This window comes from Pseudophryne corroboree, chromosome 10 (genome assembly GCF_028390025.1).
Source record: "Pseudophryne corroboree isolate aPseCor3 chromosome 10, aPseCor3.hap2, whole genome shotgun sequence".
Taxonomy (NCBI): domain Eukaryota; kingdom Metazoa; phylum Chordata; class Amphibia; order Anura; family Myobatrachidae; genus Pseudophryne; species Pseudophryne corroboree.
This window is the reverse complement of record NC_086453.1, coordinates 205853111-205872983: the sequence shown is the minus strand read 5'-3', so window position 1 is coordinate 205872983 and position 19873 is coordinate 205853111. Positions and strand designations below refer to the sequence as shown.

General features: G+C 45.6%; 1 protein-coding gene across 1 annotated transcript in view; it reads left to right on the top strand.

The window, feature by feature from the left end:
* LOC134965430 (uncharacterized) overlaps positions 1-4530 on the top strand; it is a 44711-nt gene extending 40181 nt beyond the window's left edge. The window contains exons 2-4 of the mRNA XM_063941877.1: positions 2029-2103; positions 2177-2389; positions 2990-4530. Coding sequence (XP_063797947.1) covers positions 2029-2103; positions 2177-2389; positions 2990-3660 — 959 coding nt within the window. The 3' untranslated portion in view covers positions 3661-4530. The remainder of the gene's footprint in view (positions 1-2028; positions 2104-2176; positions 2390-2989) is intronic.
* The last annotated feature ends 15343 nt before the right edge of the window (positions 4531-19873 follow it).

Genomic DNA, 19873 nt, shown 5'->3' with positions numbered 1-19873 from the left:
CAATCGGCGTACGAGGTTACATCCAGAAAATGTGGAGAAGATGATGTTCATTAAAATGAATTATAATCAATTCCTCCGCGGAGACATTGACCAGCAGCAATTGCCTCCACAAAGTACACAGGGAGCTGAGATGGTGGATTCCAGTGGGGACGAATTGATAATCTGTGAGGAGGGGGATGTACACGGTGATATATCGGAGGGTGAAGATGAGGTGGACATCTTGCCTCTGTAGAGCCAGTTTGTGCAAGGAGAGATTAATTGCTTCTTTTTTGGGGGGGGTCCAAACCAACCCGTCATATCAGTCACAGTCGTGTGGCAGACCCTGTCACTGAAATGATGGGTTGGTTAAAGTGTGCATGTCCTGTTTTGTTTATACAACATAAGGGTGGGTGGGAGGGCCCAAGGATAATTCCATCTTGCACCTCTTTTTTCTTTTCTTTTTCTTTGCATCATGTGCTGATTGGGGAGGGTTTTTTGGAAGGGACATCCTGCGTGACACTGCAGTGCCACTCCTAGATGGGCCCGGTGTTTGTGTCGGCCACTAGGGTCGCTAATCTTACTCACACAGCTACCTCATTGCGCCTCTTTTTTTCTTTGCGTCATGTGCTGTTTGGGGAGGGTTTTTTGGAAGGGACATCCTGCGTGACACTGCAGTGCCACTCCTAGATGTGCCCGGTGTTTGTGTCGGCCACTAGGGTCGCTAATCTTACTCACACAGTCAGCTACCTCATTGCGCCTCTTTTTTTCTTTGCGTCATGTGCTGTTTGGGGAGGGTTTTTTGGAAGGGCCATCCTGCGTGACACTGCAGTGCCACTCCTAGATGGGCCCGGTGTTTGTGTCGGCCACTAGGGTCGCTTATCTTTCTCACACAGTCAGCTACCTCATTGCGCCTCTTTTTTTCTTTGCGTCATGTGCTGTTTGGGGAGGGTTTTTTGGAAGGGACATCCTGCGTGACACTGCAGTGCCACTCCTAGATGGGCCCGGTGTTTGTGTCGGCCACTAGGGTCGCTAATCTTACTCACACAGCTACCTCATTGCGCCTCTTTTTTTCTTTGCGTCATGTGCTGTTTGGGGAGGGTTTTTTGGAAGGGACATCCTGCGTGACACTGCAGTGCCACTCCTAGATGGGCCCGGTGTTTGTGTCGGCCACTAGGGTCGCTTATCTTACTCACACAGCGACCTCGGTGCAAATTTTAGGACTAAAAATAATATTGTGAGGTGTGATGTGTTCAGAATAGGCTGAAAATGAGTGTAAATTATGTTTTTTGAGGTTAATAATACTTTGGGATCAAAATTACCCCCAAATTCTATGATTTAAGCTGTTTTTTAGGGTTTTTTGAAAAAAACACCCGAATCCAAAACACACCCGAATCCGACAAAAATAATTCGGTGAGGTTTTGCCAAAACGCGTTCGAACCCAAAACACGGCCGCGGAACCGAACCCAAAACCAAAACACAAAACCCGAAAAATTTCAGGCGCTCATCTCTAGTTAGGGGCTGGAGTAGTGGAAAGTGGTTTGTAAACCACTTACATGTGTAATGTCATTATTAGATAATGTAATATTTTTTAACAAAATACCACTATTTCTTTGATAATTTTTAGTTTGTATTTGTACCGTGACACCACACTGCAGTGTAATTTTTAAAATATTTATACATTTTGGTTTGGCTCATATAGTGGTAATGTGTGTTTGGAGTGCCACATCACAGAGCAATTTATATATTGCATCTGTAATATTTTTCCTTTCAATACAAAATGAAGATGTGTGTGTTTTTGGTTGGTAATGTTTTTTTTTTTTACTTGTGGCCTATGTCAGTGTCCTGTACATGTTTTCCTGTGTTGATTTTTCCATAGTGCATATGTCTATTGGACAATGTTTATTGTTTTATGTATTGTTTTTTTTTGTTTCCGGTCCTTATGTTTTTATTAAAAATAAAGCAAGCATTTCTTAAAGAATAAATGTTTATAAGCATAATGGGTGGATGTATCAACAATAGCATGAATATTTTTTTATTTTTTTTATACAGTGTTTGAAAAAAGCAGTACTACTCGTCGGCCAGTAACTCCTATCGCATCTGATGATGATGACGCTGCGGAAGCAGGTAAAGTGTCCATTGTAGTATAGGGTATGTTTGTAAAGGAATGGCTATAACAAAATTGCACTTTCATTAATAGGTCCATCAAAAGAAGTATGGAGCAGCAGAAGTGGGACTTCTGTAAGACATCACCACAAAAAACCTGTGGCCGAAAAGAAAGCAAGGTCGTATGTCCAGGGCCAACCACAGCAGGCTACCCCGCCACGAAGATTATCGTCCGTATGTTCTGTCCCCCCACTCCAAATTTTGGACACACCTCCAAGACGTCATCCACACTCCCCTCATCTTGATTGTGAGTATCAAACTGAAATAAATGTAAACAATTTCAGAACGTAATCCTACTTTTTCTTAACCGCATTAAGTCAAAACACATCAAAAACTTAGATACTTACCGCAGTAAGTAAAACCTGAAATGGATCCAAGCTAAATGGCCTTGTCCACATCCAGTAAAGATATGTATGTCCACTTGAGCCATACAGTATCACATTGTGTTTAAGATGCTGCAACAAAAAATCATGTTTTTTTTAAAGAAAAAAGTAAGTTTTTTTTTCCAAATTTCACATGTGTATTTGAGGTAACATTGTAAAATACATATAAAAACATTACTATGTTTGTTTGATCAAAGCTATAAGGTAACACATTATGGATTCCAATGTGTTTTTATGGTGGAGAATGTGTGAGCTACAATAAAACTAAAGTGTTTGCTTTCACAATTAAGTAACCAGACACATTTGCCACAACCAGGCATATGTATGTATTTAAGTTATGAGTGCTGATGTTGCTAGGCAGAATATTTGAAAGCAACAGTGAATGACATATGTTCCATGTGTAGTAATTAGTTTATATTTCTCAAACATATGGATAGCTAACGGAGATTTGTTTAACATTTCAGCTTCTAGTCCTGGGAACAGCATCCCTCCGCAACAACAGCAACACAGTGACATGGAGGAGACAAACATCTTAGAAATGCAGCCATTAAGCCAAGGAATGAGCCCCCCAGCACCTGTGAGTACACCACCACAGCAAAGCACACCACCACCACCACATCACAGCCCAACAACACCAGTAACACAAGGCCCTGATCAGGTGTTTTGGACCATTTGGGCTAGACAGCAGGCCACTAATGAAGATTGCCTGCGTAGGCAGACACAAATGTTTGCAAGCCTACAATGTCACCTCAGAAGAATATCAAGAAATCTGAGTAGACAAAATGAACAAACAACCAGAATTGGCAATACCATGGAACTCATGCGTACAGACATTACACAGGTCATGGGCAACTTACAGCGCAAAATGGAAGAACAGCACAGACTAATGGAAGAACAGTACAGACAACAGCAAAGTTATATGAACATTTTTCAAAACAATCAAAAGATTAATGAAACTTTATTCCGAATTGTAGACAATCAAAATGCTGCTACACATGAACTCAATGCCACCCTCACTAACCTGAATGAAACACTCAGATCCATGCACCAACAGCAAACAAGCAGCAGTTCTGGTACGACTACTCCAAATATCACGCCAGTCTCATCATCACCAAGATGCTCCACCAGAGCATGACAACATGACAGTGCTAAAGGCAAAGGGCAGGACAAGCAGCCACCCAAAAAAACGTGAAAAAAAACACTTTCACTCACTAGCCTCTTCCCTCTTGTATGGAAGGATGTGCATGTGTGTTCTTCTTGCGTGTGTACTTCCTGACATACCTGCCTTTTGAAAAAGATGCCCTGCTGGCGTTGAAACGCGTTAAGGACACAGGTGGTTCTGTGGACCAACCCCTGCTTCATACCCTTTGCAGCGAGGCTCAATCGGAGCTGCCCGTGGGAGCTCATCCTGGACACTGCCACTGAGAGCACAGCTAACACCTGCCGCATAGCCAACGCACAGCCGCCGGGGCTCCAGTGCCTTCATCCACTCGTCAGCGGTGATCCGACAGCTCTGGGAGCGGCTGCATCCTGCTCAAGCCCGGCGGCGACTGCGGACATCGCTCTCCCCCACAGGGACTCACACTGACCGGCTGAAAGAGATCGCTCCGGGCTCTCCCTGCTGCCACTAATCCAGTGGCTTGGGTCCTAACAACAGCATACCTGCTTTACAACCATTGCTCACACGAGCACAGCATTGAAGATCATTAGGGATCTATTGCCTACAAGAGTGTCGGACCCGGCACACACCTAAATGGATTAAGGACCGCCCGGGATTCACATACATGAAATGAGTGACTTGTTCTTGCACACAGACTTTTAACACTTCAGTTATTTTAACAGTGCAAATTCTGTTTAATTCATTCAGAACGCTACCTTTGGGGTATATATACCATAAGAAAACCCCTGCATCAAATTTGTTGATAAATCCTGTACTGGATGTTCAGGGACACTGTACCTAACAGATTTTATGTTATATTAATTCATTTGTATCACACTCCCGGGAGATTTGTTGTTTCATTTTTTAAATGTTTCCATTATCTGATTGTTGAGCGCAACTTGGCTTTGTTTTATTTAGTGTGTCATATAGGGTTTGGCATTTCCCTTTTCCAAGTCGCTGCTGACAATCAGCATACACCACCATTCACCGAGCGCTCAGCTTTTACTTTTTTCTGTTACCTCCTGCAGCCAGTCTGGACACAAAATGATGGCCAAAACGATGGGTCAAAAAGCCAAAGCACAGGATAATAGTAAGTTATATATTCAGGAATTAGTTTAGAAGTAGAAATTCTTTTTAGTTTGCTCGTAATTCAAATTCAGGACTGAGGCCTAAGTAGGCCTCACATCCTTATAGCACCCTTAGCATTTAAATTTACCTTGGAAAGAAGTATGAAATTAAATGAAGATAAGAAGTAGACACAAAATGAGACTCCTCAGTTTTCAGGTGTTATTTTTAATCATTTATAGCATTTTCATGATCAAGCAATTATTGCATACAATTTGCAACAATGTAACCCTTGTGACAAAATCCCGCCTAAATAAGTTTGGTAATGCAATACCTTTGCAAATGCAAACCAAAATGCCATTGGAAAAAGCAATTCAGTAGTCTATTTTTGGAGGACGGAATAGGAAAGGTGCACCAGTCCTGGAGGTACTGCAATACCAGGTCACTGCGTGAAGTAGACAGGAAAAGGATCCTGACACCATCACGGATCTACCTATTCCAACAATCTAGACTTGGTGGCTGCCAAGAAATTCTAACAAGCAGGCACACATTCCCTCCATCCCTCAGTCACTCACTCACTCACTCACTCACTCACTCACTCACTCACTCACTGCATCCCTTACTCACTCCTACATCGTGAGTTTCTCTCTTCTCTTGCAGGCTGGATGATGCACAATCATTTGCATGTGCTCCATCTCCGACACCCACACCCATGAGCCAACTTTCACGCCCATCCTGTCTCCGTGCTTTTTAAGTTTGCACAATGCTATGCAAACCTTCAATTAATTAATCAATCATGCAAGCAAGCAACAAGCAAGTAGTGTGACGTTTTTCTTCTTCAACGGAAGGTTCTCTGGTTGTGCCGAACCTTCCCATGAGATCCAAATTAATTATTTCAACAGGCCTATGAAAGTGGATTTTCATTTTCTAAACAGGTAGCTAGTAGTTCCTTCCCCCAGGATACCTCTTCTGTGAGGCGTCTTATGTGATGCTTCTTTGATGCGTCTTCTGTGATGTCAAAATTAGCTTGCTTGGGTTTGGGTGTATAGGCTGCATTTTTTTGCCGACAGCCATTTCAGGGAGACACACACCAGGAGATGCAGCATATCATCAGAGGTCATTCCTTTCCTGCCTTTTCAGCAAATGCACACACCTCCTGCGGCCAGTCTGGACACAAAACAATGCCCAAAAACAATGGGTCGAAAAGCCAAAGCACAGTATAATAGTAAGTAATGTATTAAGGAAACAGTTTAGAAGCAGAAAATCTTTTTAGTTCGCTCGTAATTAGAAATTCAGGACTGAGGCCTAGGTAGGCCTCACATCCTAATAGTCCCCCAGCATTTAAAGTTGCCTTGGACAGAAGTATGGAATTAAATGGAGACAAGAAGTAAACACAAAATGAGACTCCTCAGTGCAGTTTTCAGGTGTTATTTTTAATTAATTGTAGCATTTTTGTGATCAAGCAATTTATGTATACAATTTGCAACAATGTAACTCTGGCTGCAAAATCCCACCTAAATCAGTTTGGCCATGCAAGACCTTTGCAAATGCAAACCGAAATGCCATTGGAAAAAGCAATTAAGTAGTCAGTAGTCTATTTTTGGAGGACTGAATAGGAAAGGTGCACCAGTCCTGGAGGTACTGCAATACCGGGTCAATATATGGAGTGGACAAGAAAAGAATAAAGGAAAAGGATCCTGACACCATCATGGATCTACCTACTCCACCAATCTAGATTTGGTGGCGGCCAAGAAATTCTAACAAGCAGGCACACATTCCCTCCATCCCTCACTCACTTACTCAATGCCTCCCTTACTCAGTCACTCCTACATCGTGAGTTTTTCTCTACTCTTGCTGGCTGGATGATGCGCAATCAATTACATCTGCTTCACCTCCAACACACACACCCATGAGCCAACTGCCATGACCATCCTGGCTCCGTGCTTTTCAAGTTTGCACAATGCTATGCAATCCATCAATGAATCAATCAATCATGCAAGCAAGCAGTGTCCGTTCTTCTTCTTCAACGGAAGGTTCTCTGGTTGCGCCAAACCTTCCCATGACATCCAGATTAATTATTTCAACAGGCTCATGAAAGTGGATTTTCATTTTCTAAACAGGTAGCAAATAGTTCTTTCCGCCAGGATGCCTCTTCTGTGATGTGTCTTCTGTGATGTCAAAATTAGCTTGCTTGGGTTTGGGTGTATAGGCTGCATTTGTTTGCTGACAGCCACTTGAGGGAGACACACACCAGGAGATGCAGCATATCATCGGAGGTCGTTCCTTTTTTGCCTTTCCAGTAAACGCACACACCTCCTGCAGCCAGTCTGGACACAAAATGATGGCCAAAAACAATGGGTCGAAAAGCCAAAGCACAGGATAATAGTAAGTCATGTATTTAGGAATTAGTTTAGAAGTATAAATTCTTTTTAGTTTGCTCGTAATTCGAATTCAGGACTGAGGCCTAGTAGGCCTCACATCCTGATAGCACCCCAGCATTTACATTTTCTTGGACAGAAGTATAGAATTAAATGGAGACAAGAAGTAAACACAAAATGAGACTCCTCAATGCAGTTTTCAGGTGTTATTTTTAATCAATTGTAGCATTTTTGTGATCAAGCAATTATGGCATACAATTTGCAACAAGGTAACCATAACATAACAATTTGCAACAATGTAACCATAACATAACAATGTAACCATTGCATACAATTTACACAATCATTTGCATGTGCTCCATCTTCGACACCCACACCCATGAGCTATCTGCCACGCCCACCCTGGCTCTGTGCTTTTCAAGTTTGCACAATGCTATGCAGACCTTCAATTAATCAATCATGCAAGCAAGCAACAAGCAAGTAGTGTGACGTTTTTTTTCTTCAACGGAAGGTTCTGTTGTTGTGCCGAACCTTCCCATGAGATCCAGATTAATTATTTCAACAGGCCCATGAAAGTGGATTTTCATTTTCTAAACAGGTAGCTAATAGTTCTTTCCGCCAGGATGCCTCTTCTGTGATGCGTCTTCTGTGATGTAAAAATTAGCTTGCTTGGGTTTGGGTGTATAGGCTGCATGTGTTTGCTGACAGCCACTTGAGGGAGACACACACCACGAGATGCAGCATATCATCAGAGGTCATTCCTTCCCTGCCTTTCAAGAAAATGCACACACCACCTGCAGCCAGTCTGGACACAAAACAATACCCCAAAACAATGGGTCGAAAACCCAAAGCACAGGATAATAGTAAGTCAAGTATTTAGGAATTAGTTTAGAAGTATAAATTCTTTTTAGTTTGCTCGTAATTCAAATTCAGGAGTGAGGCCTAGGTAGGCCACACATCCTGATAGCCCCCTTAGCATTTAAATTTACCTTGGATAGAAGTATGAAATTAAATGAAGACAAGAAGTAGACACAAAATGAGACTCCTCAGTGCACTTTTCAGGTGTTATTTTTAATCAATTATAGCATTTTCGTGATCAAGCAATTATTGCATAAAATTTGCAACAATGTAACCCTTGTGGCAAAATCCCACCTAAATCAGTTTGGCAATGCAAGACCTTTGCAAATACAAACCAAAATGCCATTGGAAAAAGCAATTCAGTAGTCAGTAGTCTATTTTTGGAGGACGGAATAGGAAAGGTGCACCAATCCTGGAGGTACTGCAATACCGGATCACTGCGTGAAGTAGACAGGAAAAGGATCCTGACACCATCACGGATCTACCTATTCCAACAATCTAGCTTGGTGGCTGCCAAGAAATTCTAACAAGCAAGCACACATTCCCTCCATCCCTCACTCATTTACTCACTCACTGTCTCCCTTACTCACTCCTACATCGTGAGCTTCTCTCTTCTCTTGCAGGCTGGATGATGCACAATCACTTGCATGTGCTCCATCTCCGACACACACACCCATGAGCCAACTGCCACGCCCATCCTGGCTCCGTGCTTTTCAAGTTTGCACAATGCTATGCAATCCATCAATTAATCAATCATACAAGCAAGCAAGAAGTGTGACATTCTTCTTATTCAACGGAAGGTTCTCTACTTGCGCCGAACCTTCCCATGGCATCCAGATTAATTATTTCAACAGGCCCATAAAGTGGATTTTCATTTTCTAAACAGGCAGCTAGTAGTTCCTGCCCGCAGGATGCCTCTTCTATGATGCGTCTTCTGTGATACTTCTATGATGTGGTGTCACACTGAATTTGCTTGGGTTTAGGTGTATAGGCTGCATTTGTTTGCTGACAGCCACTTGGGGGAGACACACACCAGGCAGTGTCGGATTTGCCGCTAGGCAACCTAAGTGGTTGCCTAGGGCCCGCCGGGTCAGGGGGCCTGAAGCGGGCCCCCCGCTTGTGTCACTGAGACACGCTGCCGCTCAAGCCAGCGGCAGCGTGTCTCAGCTGTCAGGAGAGGAGAGCGCCCGCCAGCCCGGCTGTGTCTGGCGCGGCGGCGTATAGCGGACTTCAAACCAGCCGCTGGTTCGTGAGCCAATCAGAGCTCGCGGACCGGCAGCCAATCAGAAGCCGCCGGTCCGCGAGCTCTGATTGGCTCACGAACCGGCGGCTGATTTGAACAAAGTCCGCTATACGCCGCCACGCCAGACAGCCGCGCTGGCGGGCGCTCTCCTCTCCTGACTCACCCATCCCTCACAGCCGGAGCCCGGAGGAGGAGCAGCAGCAGCAGTGCAGCAGCGGTAAGCAGCTGCAGCACTGGCTGCTGTGGGGGCAATTGTATACCTGGCACTGTGGGGGCAAATGGCTGGCACTGTGGGGCATTTGTATACCTGGCACTGTGGGGGCAATTGTTTACCTGGCACTGTGGGGGCATTTGTATACCTGGTACTGTGTGGGCATTTGTATACCTGTCAGGTATACAATTGCCCCCACAGTGTCAGATCCACAATTGCCCCCACAGTGTCGGGTATTACCTGACACTGTGGTGGCAATTGTGGATCTGACACTGTGGGGGCAATTGTGGATCTGGCACTGTGGGGGCATTTGGATACCTGGCACTGTGGGGGCATTTGTGGATCTGGCACTGTGGGGGCATTTGTTGATTTGGCACTGTGGGGGCATTTGTGGATCTGGCACTGTGGGTCATTTGTATACCTGGCACTGTGGGGGCATTTGTATACCTGGCACTGTGGGGGCATTTGTATACCTGGCACTGTGGGGTCAATTGTGGATCTGGCACTGTGGGGGCATTTGTATACCTGGTACTGTGGGGGCATTTGTGGATCTGGCACTGTGGGGGCATTTGTGGATCTGGCACTGTGGGGGCATTGTATATCTGGCACTGTGGGGGCATTTGTATACCTGGCACTGTGGGGGCATTTGTGGATCTGGCACTGTGGGGGGCATTTGTATACCTGGCACTGTGGGGGCATTTGTATACCTGGCACTGTGGGGGCATTTGTGGATCTGGCACTGTGGGGGCATTTGTATACCTGGCACTGTGGGGGCATTTGTGGATCTGGCACTATGGGGGCATTTGTGGATCTGGCACTATGGGGGCATTTGTGGATCTGGCACTGTGGGGGCATTTGTATACCTGGCACTGTGGGGGCATTTGTATACCTGGCACTGTGGGGTCAATTGTGGATCTGGCACTGTGGGGGCATTTGTATACCTGGCATTGTGGGGGCATTTGTGGATCTGGCACTGTGGGGGCATTTGTGGATCTGGCACTGTGGGGGCATTTGTGGATCTGGCACTGTGGGGGCATTTGTGGATCTAGCACTGTGGGGGCATTTGTATACCTGGCACTGTGGGGGCATTTGTATACCTGGCACTGTGGGGGCATTTGTGGATCTGGCACTGTGGGGGCATTTGTGGATCTGGCACTGTAGGGGCATTTGTGGATCTGGCACTGTGGGGGCATTGTATATCTGGCACTGTGGGGGCATTTGTATACCTGGCACTGTGGGGGCATTTGTGGATCTAACACTGTGGGGGGCATTTGTATACCTGGCACTGTGGGGGCATTTGTATACCTGCCACTGTGGGGGCATTTGTGGATCTAACACTGTGGGGGGCATTTGTATACCAGGCACTGTGGGGGCATTTGTATACCTGCCACTGTGGGGGCATTTGTGGATCTGGCACTGTGGGGGAATTAGTATACCTGGCACTGTGGGGGCATTTGTGGATCTGGCACTGTGGGGGCATTTGTGGATCTGGCACTGTGGGGGCATTTGTATACCTGGCACTGTGGGGGCATTTGTATACCTGGCACTGTGGGGTCAATTGTGGATCTGGCACTGTGGGGGCAATTGTGGATCTGGCACTGCACTATTGGGGGCATATGTCTGTGTTTCACGTCCCATTTTAATTGGCCACACCCATTTTTTTGGGCGCATGCGCGCGCCGTGGGGCACAGTACCTCTATGGGGCACTCTCTGTCTGATTGGTCGCCGCTTAGCCCCGCCGGGAGTGCACACAGACGCTCTCATTCCAGTGAATGGGGCGCGTGCGTGTCACGGACACGTGCGCGCCCCAGGCGCGGTGATAGGCCCAGGCACAGACAGAACTCCATCTGTAATGTAAGGGGGCATAAGTCAGAACAAAAATATAGTGCTATGGATTGTTTGAGGTAGGGGGACCCCAAATCGGTATTTCGCTTAGGGCCCCATGAGGTCTAAATCCACCTCTGACACCAGGAGATTTAGCATATCATCGGAGGTCGTTCCTTTTCTGCTCTTCCACCTCCTTCACCTCCTGCAGCCAGTCTGGACACAAATCTATGCACCCAAAATATTTGTCAAAAAGCCAAAGCACAGGATAATAGTAATGCTGCTTTCACATCGCAAAACCTGCTTTTGAAATGGTATTTGAAACGGTTCTTAAAACGGGTCTGAGCAGTTAAACCCCTTTCACATCTCATGTTGTAACCAGTAAATTACCATTTCATTTCCGTTTTGGTACCTTTCACACTGAACCCGTTTCACCCATAGAAAACAGTGGTTGTCATTATAAATGGACTTTTCTGGCCCACACATTATTATTAATCACTAATTAATTCATTATTAATAATTTGGATAGTCGTACGATGGAACCCAGCAGCTTGAAGCATATCTATTTTTATTAGATGGGATTAGGTACTTGGTTTGTCTTTTTTGGAGGCACAAGTATTATTTATATATTTTTTTAAATTATTATTTTTTTTTTTAGATGGAATTGTTAAATACAGGAAAAAAATGGCGTGGGGTCCCCCCTCCAAAGCATAACCAGCCTCGGGCTCTTCGAGCTGGTCCTGGTTCTAAAAATGCGGGGAAAAAATTGACAGGGGATCCCCCGTATTTTTAAAACCAGCACCGGGCTCTGCGCCTGGTGCTGGTGCAAAAAATACGGGGGACAAAACGAGTAGGGGTCCCCCGTATTTTTCACACCAGCATCGGGCTCCACTAGCTGGACAGATAATGCCACAGCCGGGGGTCACTTTTATGCCGTGCCCTGCGGCCATGGCATTAAATATCCAACTAGTCACCCATGGCCGGGGTACCCTGGGGGAGTGGGGACCCCTTCAATCAAGGGGTCCCCCCCCCCAGCCACCCAAGGGCCAGGGGTGAAGCCCGAGGCTGTCCCCCCCCATCCAATGGGCTGCGGATGGGGGGGCTGATAGCCTTTGTTGTAAATGAAAAGATATTGTTTTTTCCAGTAGTACTACAAGTCCCAGCAAGCCTCCCCCGCAAGCTGGTACTTGGAGAACCACAAGTACCAGCATGCGGGAGAAAAACGGGCCCGCTGGTACCTGTAGTTCTACTGGAAAAAAAATACCCAAATAAAAACAGTACACACACACCTTGATAGTAAAACTTTATTTCATACGTCGACACACACATACTTACCTATGTTCACACGCCGACATCGGTCCTCTTCTCCATGTAGAATCCAGGGGTACCTGAAAATAAAAGATCAATATACTCACCTCAACCAGGCTCCAGAGATAAATCCACGTACTTGGAGAAAAAAAACAAACCGGACAACCGACCACACGGACTGAAAGGGGTCCCATGCTGACACATCAGACCCCTTTCCACGAATGAGACCTGTCAGTGACAGCTGTCACAGAAAGGTCTCTTAAGCCAATCAGGAAGCGCTACTTCCGTGGCGCTCACCTGATTGGCTGTGCGCTGTCTGTGCTGTGACAGCGCATCGCACAGCTTCGTCCATTATATTCAATGGTGGGAACTTAGCGGCTAGCGGTGAGGTCACCCGCCGGTCAGCGGCTGACCGCGGGTGACCCCACCGCTAGCCGCAAAGTTCCCACCATTGAAAGTAATGGAGCGGCTTTGCGATGCGCTGTCTGACAGCTCAGACAGTGCACAGCCAATCAGGTGAGCGCCACGGAAGTAGCGCTTCCTGATTGGCTGAAGGGACTTCAGTGACAGGAGTCACGTGATGTCCCGGCATTCGGGGAGAGGGGTCTCATGTGTCAGCATGGGACCCCTTTCGGTCCGCAGGTCCGGGTGTTCGTTTTCTTTTTTTGCCAAGTCCGTGGATTTATCTCTGGACCATGGCTGAGGTGAGTATATTGAACTTTTATTTTCAGGTACCCCTGGATTCTACATGGAGAAGAGGACCGATGTCGGCGTGTGAACATAGGTAAGTATGTGTGTGTCGGCAGTGTGTAATAAAGTTTTACTGTCGACGGTGTCTGTGTCCTGTTTTTATTTGGGTATTTTTTTTCCATTAGAACTACAGGTACCAGCGGGCCCGTTTTTCTCCCGCATGCTGGTATATGTGGTTCTCCAAGTACCAGCTTGCGGGGGAGGCTTGCTGGGACTTGTAGTACTACTGGAAAAAACAATATCTTTTCATTTACAACAAAGGCTATCAGCCCCCCCATCCGCAGCCCATTGGATGGGGGGGACAGCCTCGGGCTTCACCCCTGGCCCTTGGGTGGCTGGGGGGGGGACCCCTTGATTGAAGGGGTCCCCACTCCCCCAGGGTACCCCAGCCAGGGGTGACTAGTTGGATATTTAATGCCACGGCCGCAGGGCACGGCATAAAAGTGACCCCCGGCTGTGGCATTATCTGTCCAGCTAGTGGAGCCTGATGCTGGTGTGAAAAATACGGGGGACCCCTACTCGTTTTGTCCCCCGTATTTTTTGCACCAGCACCAGGCGCAGAGCCTGGTGCTGGTTTTAAAAATACGGGGGATCCCCTGTCAATTTTTCCCCCGCATTTTTAGAACAAGGACCAGCTCGAAGAGCCCGAGGCTGGTTATGCTTTGGAGGGGGGACCCCACGCCATTTTTTCCCGTGTTTTTCACATTTAAACGTGTATAAAGCCACTCTCTCATGTGTCTCCTATGTTTTCCAAGCTGTTTCCTGGTTGTGGCTGGTGACATCACACATGGAGACAGCCTATCATCTTCTGGGGCTTGCAAATACCGTTTCAGACCCTTTCACACTGCACAGTGAAATGGGACTGAAACGGGTAGGACCCTGCTTTTTTACCGTTTCAAAATACCGGTATTTTGAAAACGGTAAATTGAAGGGGACCCTTTCACATCGCAGCTTGACCCGTTTAGGAAGCCAGTTAAAACGGCAAAATACCGGGTATAAGCTGCGGTGTGAAAGGGGTATAAGTGATGCATTTAGGAATTAGTTTAGAAGTAGAAAATTTTGTTAGTTCGCTCATAATTCGAATTCAGTACTGAGGCCTAGGTAGGCCCACATCGTGATAGCCCCTCAGCATTTAAATTTATCTTGGATAGAAGTTTGGAATTAAATGGAGACAAGAAGTAGACACAAAATGAGACTCCTCAGTGCAGTTTTCAGGTGTTCTTTTTAATCAATTGTAGCATTTTTCGTGATCAAGCAATTATTGCATGCAATTTGCAACAATGTAACCCTGGTTGATAAATCCCACCTAAATCAGTTTGGCAATGCAAGACCTTTGCAAATGCAAACCGAAATGCCATTGGAAAAAGCAATTATGCAATCAGTAGTCTATTTTTGGAGGACTGAATAGGAAAGGTGCACCAGTCTTGGAGGTACTGCAATACCGGGTCAATACCTCCCTTACCTCCCTTACTCACTCACTCCTACATCGTGAGTTTTTCTCTACTCTTGATGGCTGGATGATGCGCAATCAATTGCATCTGCTCCACCTCCAACACCCACACCCATGAGCCAACTGCCATGCCCATCCTGGCTCCGTGCTTTTCAAGTTTGCACAATGCTATGCAATCCATCAATGAATCAATCATGCAAGCAAGCACGTAGTGTACGTTCTTCTTCTTCAACGGAAGGTTCTCTGGTTGCGCAAAATCTTCCCATGACATCCAGATTATATTATTTCAACAGGCTCATGAACGTGGATTTTCATTTTCTAAACAGGTAGCAAATATTTTTTTCCGCCAGGATGCCTCTTCTGTGATGCATCTTCTGTGATGTCAAAATTAGCTTGCTTGGGTTTGGGTGTATAGGCTGCATTTGTTTGCTGACAGCCACTTGAGGGAGACACACACCAGGAGATGCAGCATATCATCGGAGGTCGTTCCTTTTTTGCCTTTCCAGTAAACGCACACACCTTCTGCAGCCAGTCTGGACACAAAATGATGGCCAAAAACAATGGGTCGAAAAGCCAAAGCACAGGATAATAGTAAGTCATGTATTTAGGAATTAGTTTAGAAGTATAAATTCTTTTTAGTTTGCTCGTAATTCGAATTCAGGACTGAGGCCTAGGTAGGCCTCACATCCTGATAGCACCCCAGCATTTAAATTTTCTTGGACAGAAGTATGGAATTAAATGGAGACAAGAAGTAAACACAAAATGAGACTCCTCAATGCAGTTTTCAGGTGTTATTTTTAATCAATTGTAGCATTTTTGTGATCAAGCAATTATGGCATACAATTTGCAACAAGGTAACCATAACATAACAATTTGCAACAATGTAACCATAACATAACAATGTAACCATTGCATACAATTTACACAATCATTTGCATGTGCTCCATCTTCGACACCCACACCCATGAGCTATCTGCCACGCCCACCCTGGCTCTGTGCTTTTCAAGTTGCACAATGCTATGCAGACCTTCAATTAATCAATCATGCAAGCAAGCAACAAGCAAGCAGTGTGATGTTTTTCTTCTTCAACGGAAGGTTCTGTGGTTGTGCTGAACCTTCCCATGAGATCCAGATTAATTATTTCAACAGGCCCATGAAAGTAGATTTTCATTTTCTAAACAGGTAGCTAATAGTTCTTTCCGCCAGGATGCCTCTTCTATGATGCGTCTTCTGTGATACTTCTATGTTGTGGTGTCACACTGAATTTGCTTGGGTTTGGGTGTATAGGCTGCATGTGTTTGCTGACAGCCACTTGAGGGAGACACACACCACGAGATGCAGCATATCATCAGAGGTCATTCCTTCCCTGCCTTTCAAGAAAATGCACACACCACCTGCAGCCAGTCTGGACACAAAAGAATACCCCAAAACAATGGGTCGAAAACCCAAAGCACTGGATAATAGTAAGTCAAGTATTTAGGAATTAGTTTAGAAGTATAAATTCTTTTTAGTGTGCTCGTAATTCAAATTCAGGAGTGAGGCCTAGGTAGGCCACACATCCTGATAGCCCCCTTATCATTTAAATTTACCTTGGATAGAAGTATGAAATTATGAAAAAGAACCCCTTCCTTTCCACCTTTCAGAAAAACTCCGACCCTAAATTGCTCTGATCAGAAGTCACTTATCTGGGGCAGATAGGATGTGTTTCCCTCCACTCCCCCTGCAGGTGATGGCTGCGGCACAGTGCTCCCCTGCGGCCAGTTGCGCCAATCCTGTCAGACTCCGTCACCACCACTGTGCGCTGCTATGGAAGAGCAGCTCCCGCCTCACTCCCCCTGAACTTCCAAGCCCTCCGCTCAGACACTCCAGTGCTCGATCCCTTCCCTCACCCCCTCCCTCTACACACACTGCCAGATTTGGAGCTGGCTGCTACTATACGGCCGCCTGTCACTCTGCTGCCAGGACCAGACCTCGCCTTCCTGACAAATACTGATCCCTCCAGAGCTGCATACTGTATACTGTACTGTGCAATGTGTGTTATACACCTGGTGATTATACATTCTGTAATCTGTACAGAGCGATGTGTGAGATACAGCTAGTAATATCTGTGCTCAGTGTGCTGCATTGTGGGGACCACCAGTATATAATTATAGTAGTACAGTACAGTAGGCCATTGCTGTATCTTGCAGCTCTGTGTCACTGCAAGTATCTATTCCATATCTGTGCTGCATTGTTGTGAGCAGTATATAGTAGGACAGCGCAGCATTTTGGTGACCAGCAGTATACATATAGTACAGTACAGCAGGCCATTGCTGTATCTTGCAGCTCCGTGTTAGACTCAGTTCTAGTATCCTTATCAGTGCTCAATATCTGCTGCATTGTTGTGACCAGTATATAGTAGTACAATGCAGCATTGTGGTGACTACCAGTATATAGTAGTACAGTACAGTAGGCCATTGCTGTATCTTGCAGCTCTGTGTCACTTCTAGTATCCTGATCAGTGCTTAATATCTGTGCTTAGTGTCAGTGCTGCATTGTGGTGACCAGTATACTACAGTACAATAGTCCAGTGCTGTTTTCGCTGCTCAGTGTCAGTTCTCGTAGTATCATCAGTGATCAGTATAATCAGTTCTCAGTATATTGGAAAGGGGAGAGATAGCGCTCACTGGGGGACAGTTAGGGTTAGCGCTGCTGGACCTGGAGGTGTCCTACCTCCTTTTGCAGATAATTGAAAGGAAATGATCAGCACGCTCTGGGGGTGTGGATTTCTGGGGGGGGGGATGGATGAAGAGGGGGGGGTGTCTTTGTTCTTATATGGGGATTGCCAATGATATTTATATTTCCTGTGTGTGCAATGACAAACGTGAGACAGAATAGGTTGTGTATATTTATTGATTGTTTGCTTTATGTAAGTCCCTTTTCAGTTGTGTCATACAGACCACCCTTTCTGAGTGTACCCTCCTAAATGGTACACTTGTGCTTAAACCCTTACAGTCAATGTGTCCAAATACCACTATCAGGTGTGTCTTGCAGAACACCCCTTATTTGTATACCCTCCTGATGGTATACCCTACTCAGAAGGAACCCGGCTGGGGTTAATGTCGGGTGTACCCTGATATGGGTCACCTTTACCATAGGTGTGGTGTGCCTATGTACTTCTGATTGGTCTCTGTTTATTTGGTCTTTGTGAGTGTGACAGTTTGCGGCGTCCCGCCTGTCAGACTCTGGCTGGTGTGCTCGGCTGGAGGTAGCGGGTGTGGGGCTGTGTAGGTCTCACTTACCGCCGGGGGCAAGCTGGAACGCCTGCCGTCGGTGTCTGCAGTCCCGTCCCGCGTCCTACGCTGCCTCCGTGGATCCTGTCTGTAGCTCCGGTCCCCGTCTCGGTCACAGGCGCCGCTGTTTCTCTCCTGCTTGCGGGTCCCGTCTGCTACTTCCTGGTGCCAGCGTCACGTGCAAAGTCACGTGAGCGGACGATGTATGCCTGGAAACGTGTGTTCCCCCTCTCCAGCCAGGGAAGGGGATCTGTGATGTAATTACGGGGTGAAGGTCTGTGTTTGGGTATATATGAGGTCTCCAACGCGTTTCATCATAAGTGCCTTTTTCTAGGATTACATCCCTGATACTCTGGAGAGCTTTTAAGCTGATATCTGATTAGTGATTGGTTATCAATGGTTAACACCATCTATTGCAATTGGATGCTTCTTGTCCATCAGTTGTCAATAAAGTTCATTCAAAGTCTGTTCCATTCATCTGAATAATTTGGGATGTGTATTTGAATGTATGAAACATGATAGATAGATATATTGGAGGATTATATATCTAAAAACAAATAAATGAATAATGAAATGTGAAAGGTTTGCACAGATATTGTTCGTGGTTGTAATAGATTACATACCACGGTCAATAAAAGACATAGAATCAGAAACAAAGTCAGACATCACAGATACATCATGCATGGAAGAAATGGACTCCACATTTTCCATCCACGAGGTAGAGGACCCAAAACACAAACTCACCACAAGGCAATCTGTGGAGAAAGGATACACTTTACCAGTATCAGGCAAACATATGGAAGAACAAAGGGAAAACACACAACAGACCACCATAGGAACAGAAAGCATACCAAGTCAGAATACAGCCGTAACCACAGGAAATGGGAAACACTGGGATATAGATTTTTTAGTTCTAGAGGCAGGGATTGCGGCCTGCCGATCACCAAAGACACATACACAAACAAACAAAAGAAAACTTACAGAACCAGACGAGGATGCAGGGGAGGCCAAAAAAACAAAACCAACCCCACCGCAAGTAGAGTAGGACAGTCAGAAGGGATATTCAATTTAAGCAGTTTCCAATTGGGGGAGCAACATAAAACATTACTCAATAAGGAACTTAAGTTCGCACCCACCAAAAAGATGAACAAATTTGAGACATACCTGGATATACAGGCCTTCACTAGGAAAATAACCCTCAAAAAATATTTTGCACAAACAAGTCTACAGCACAAACCAGAAGATAAAATCACAGACCATAAACACACCAGCTACAAACCACAATCTACTTTCTATCCCCAACATGTAAAGGGACACATCGTGAATACATTTGAACAACTAGTACTCAACGACCTGGACAAAATTGAAGATACACGAAACAAACAGGCAAATTTGACTAAGGGAGAAATACAGGCATTAGGGGAACTCAAGAGCCTCAAGACTCTTGTTATCAAACCGGCAGACAAGGGGGGTGGAATAGTGCTGCTTGACAAAACTGACTACATGCAAGAATCCAGACGTTTACTGGGAGACACACAGACTTATACCAAATTACCAGGGGACCCAACACAAGAATATAAACAGGAACTACAGACGCTTCTAAACGAAGGTTTATCCTTAGGTATTATTAACAAGAAAGAATTTGACTTCCTCACTCCCACCAATCCAGTCATACCAGTATTCTACTACCTCCCCAAAATCCACAAAGACATACAACATCCGCCAGGTAGACCGATCATTTCAGGTATCAACTCACTCACCTCAAACCTATCCAGATACATAGACTTCTTTTTACAACAACATGTGACCAAACAGAAATCATATCTCAGA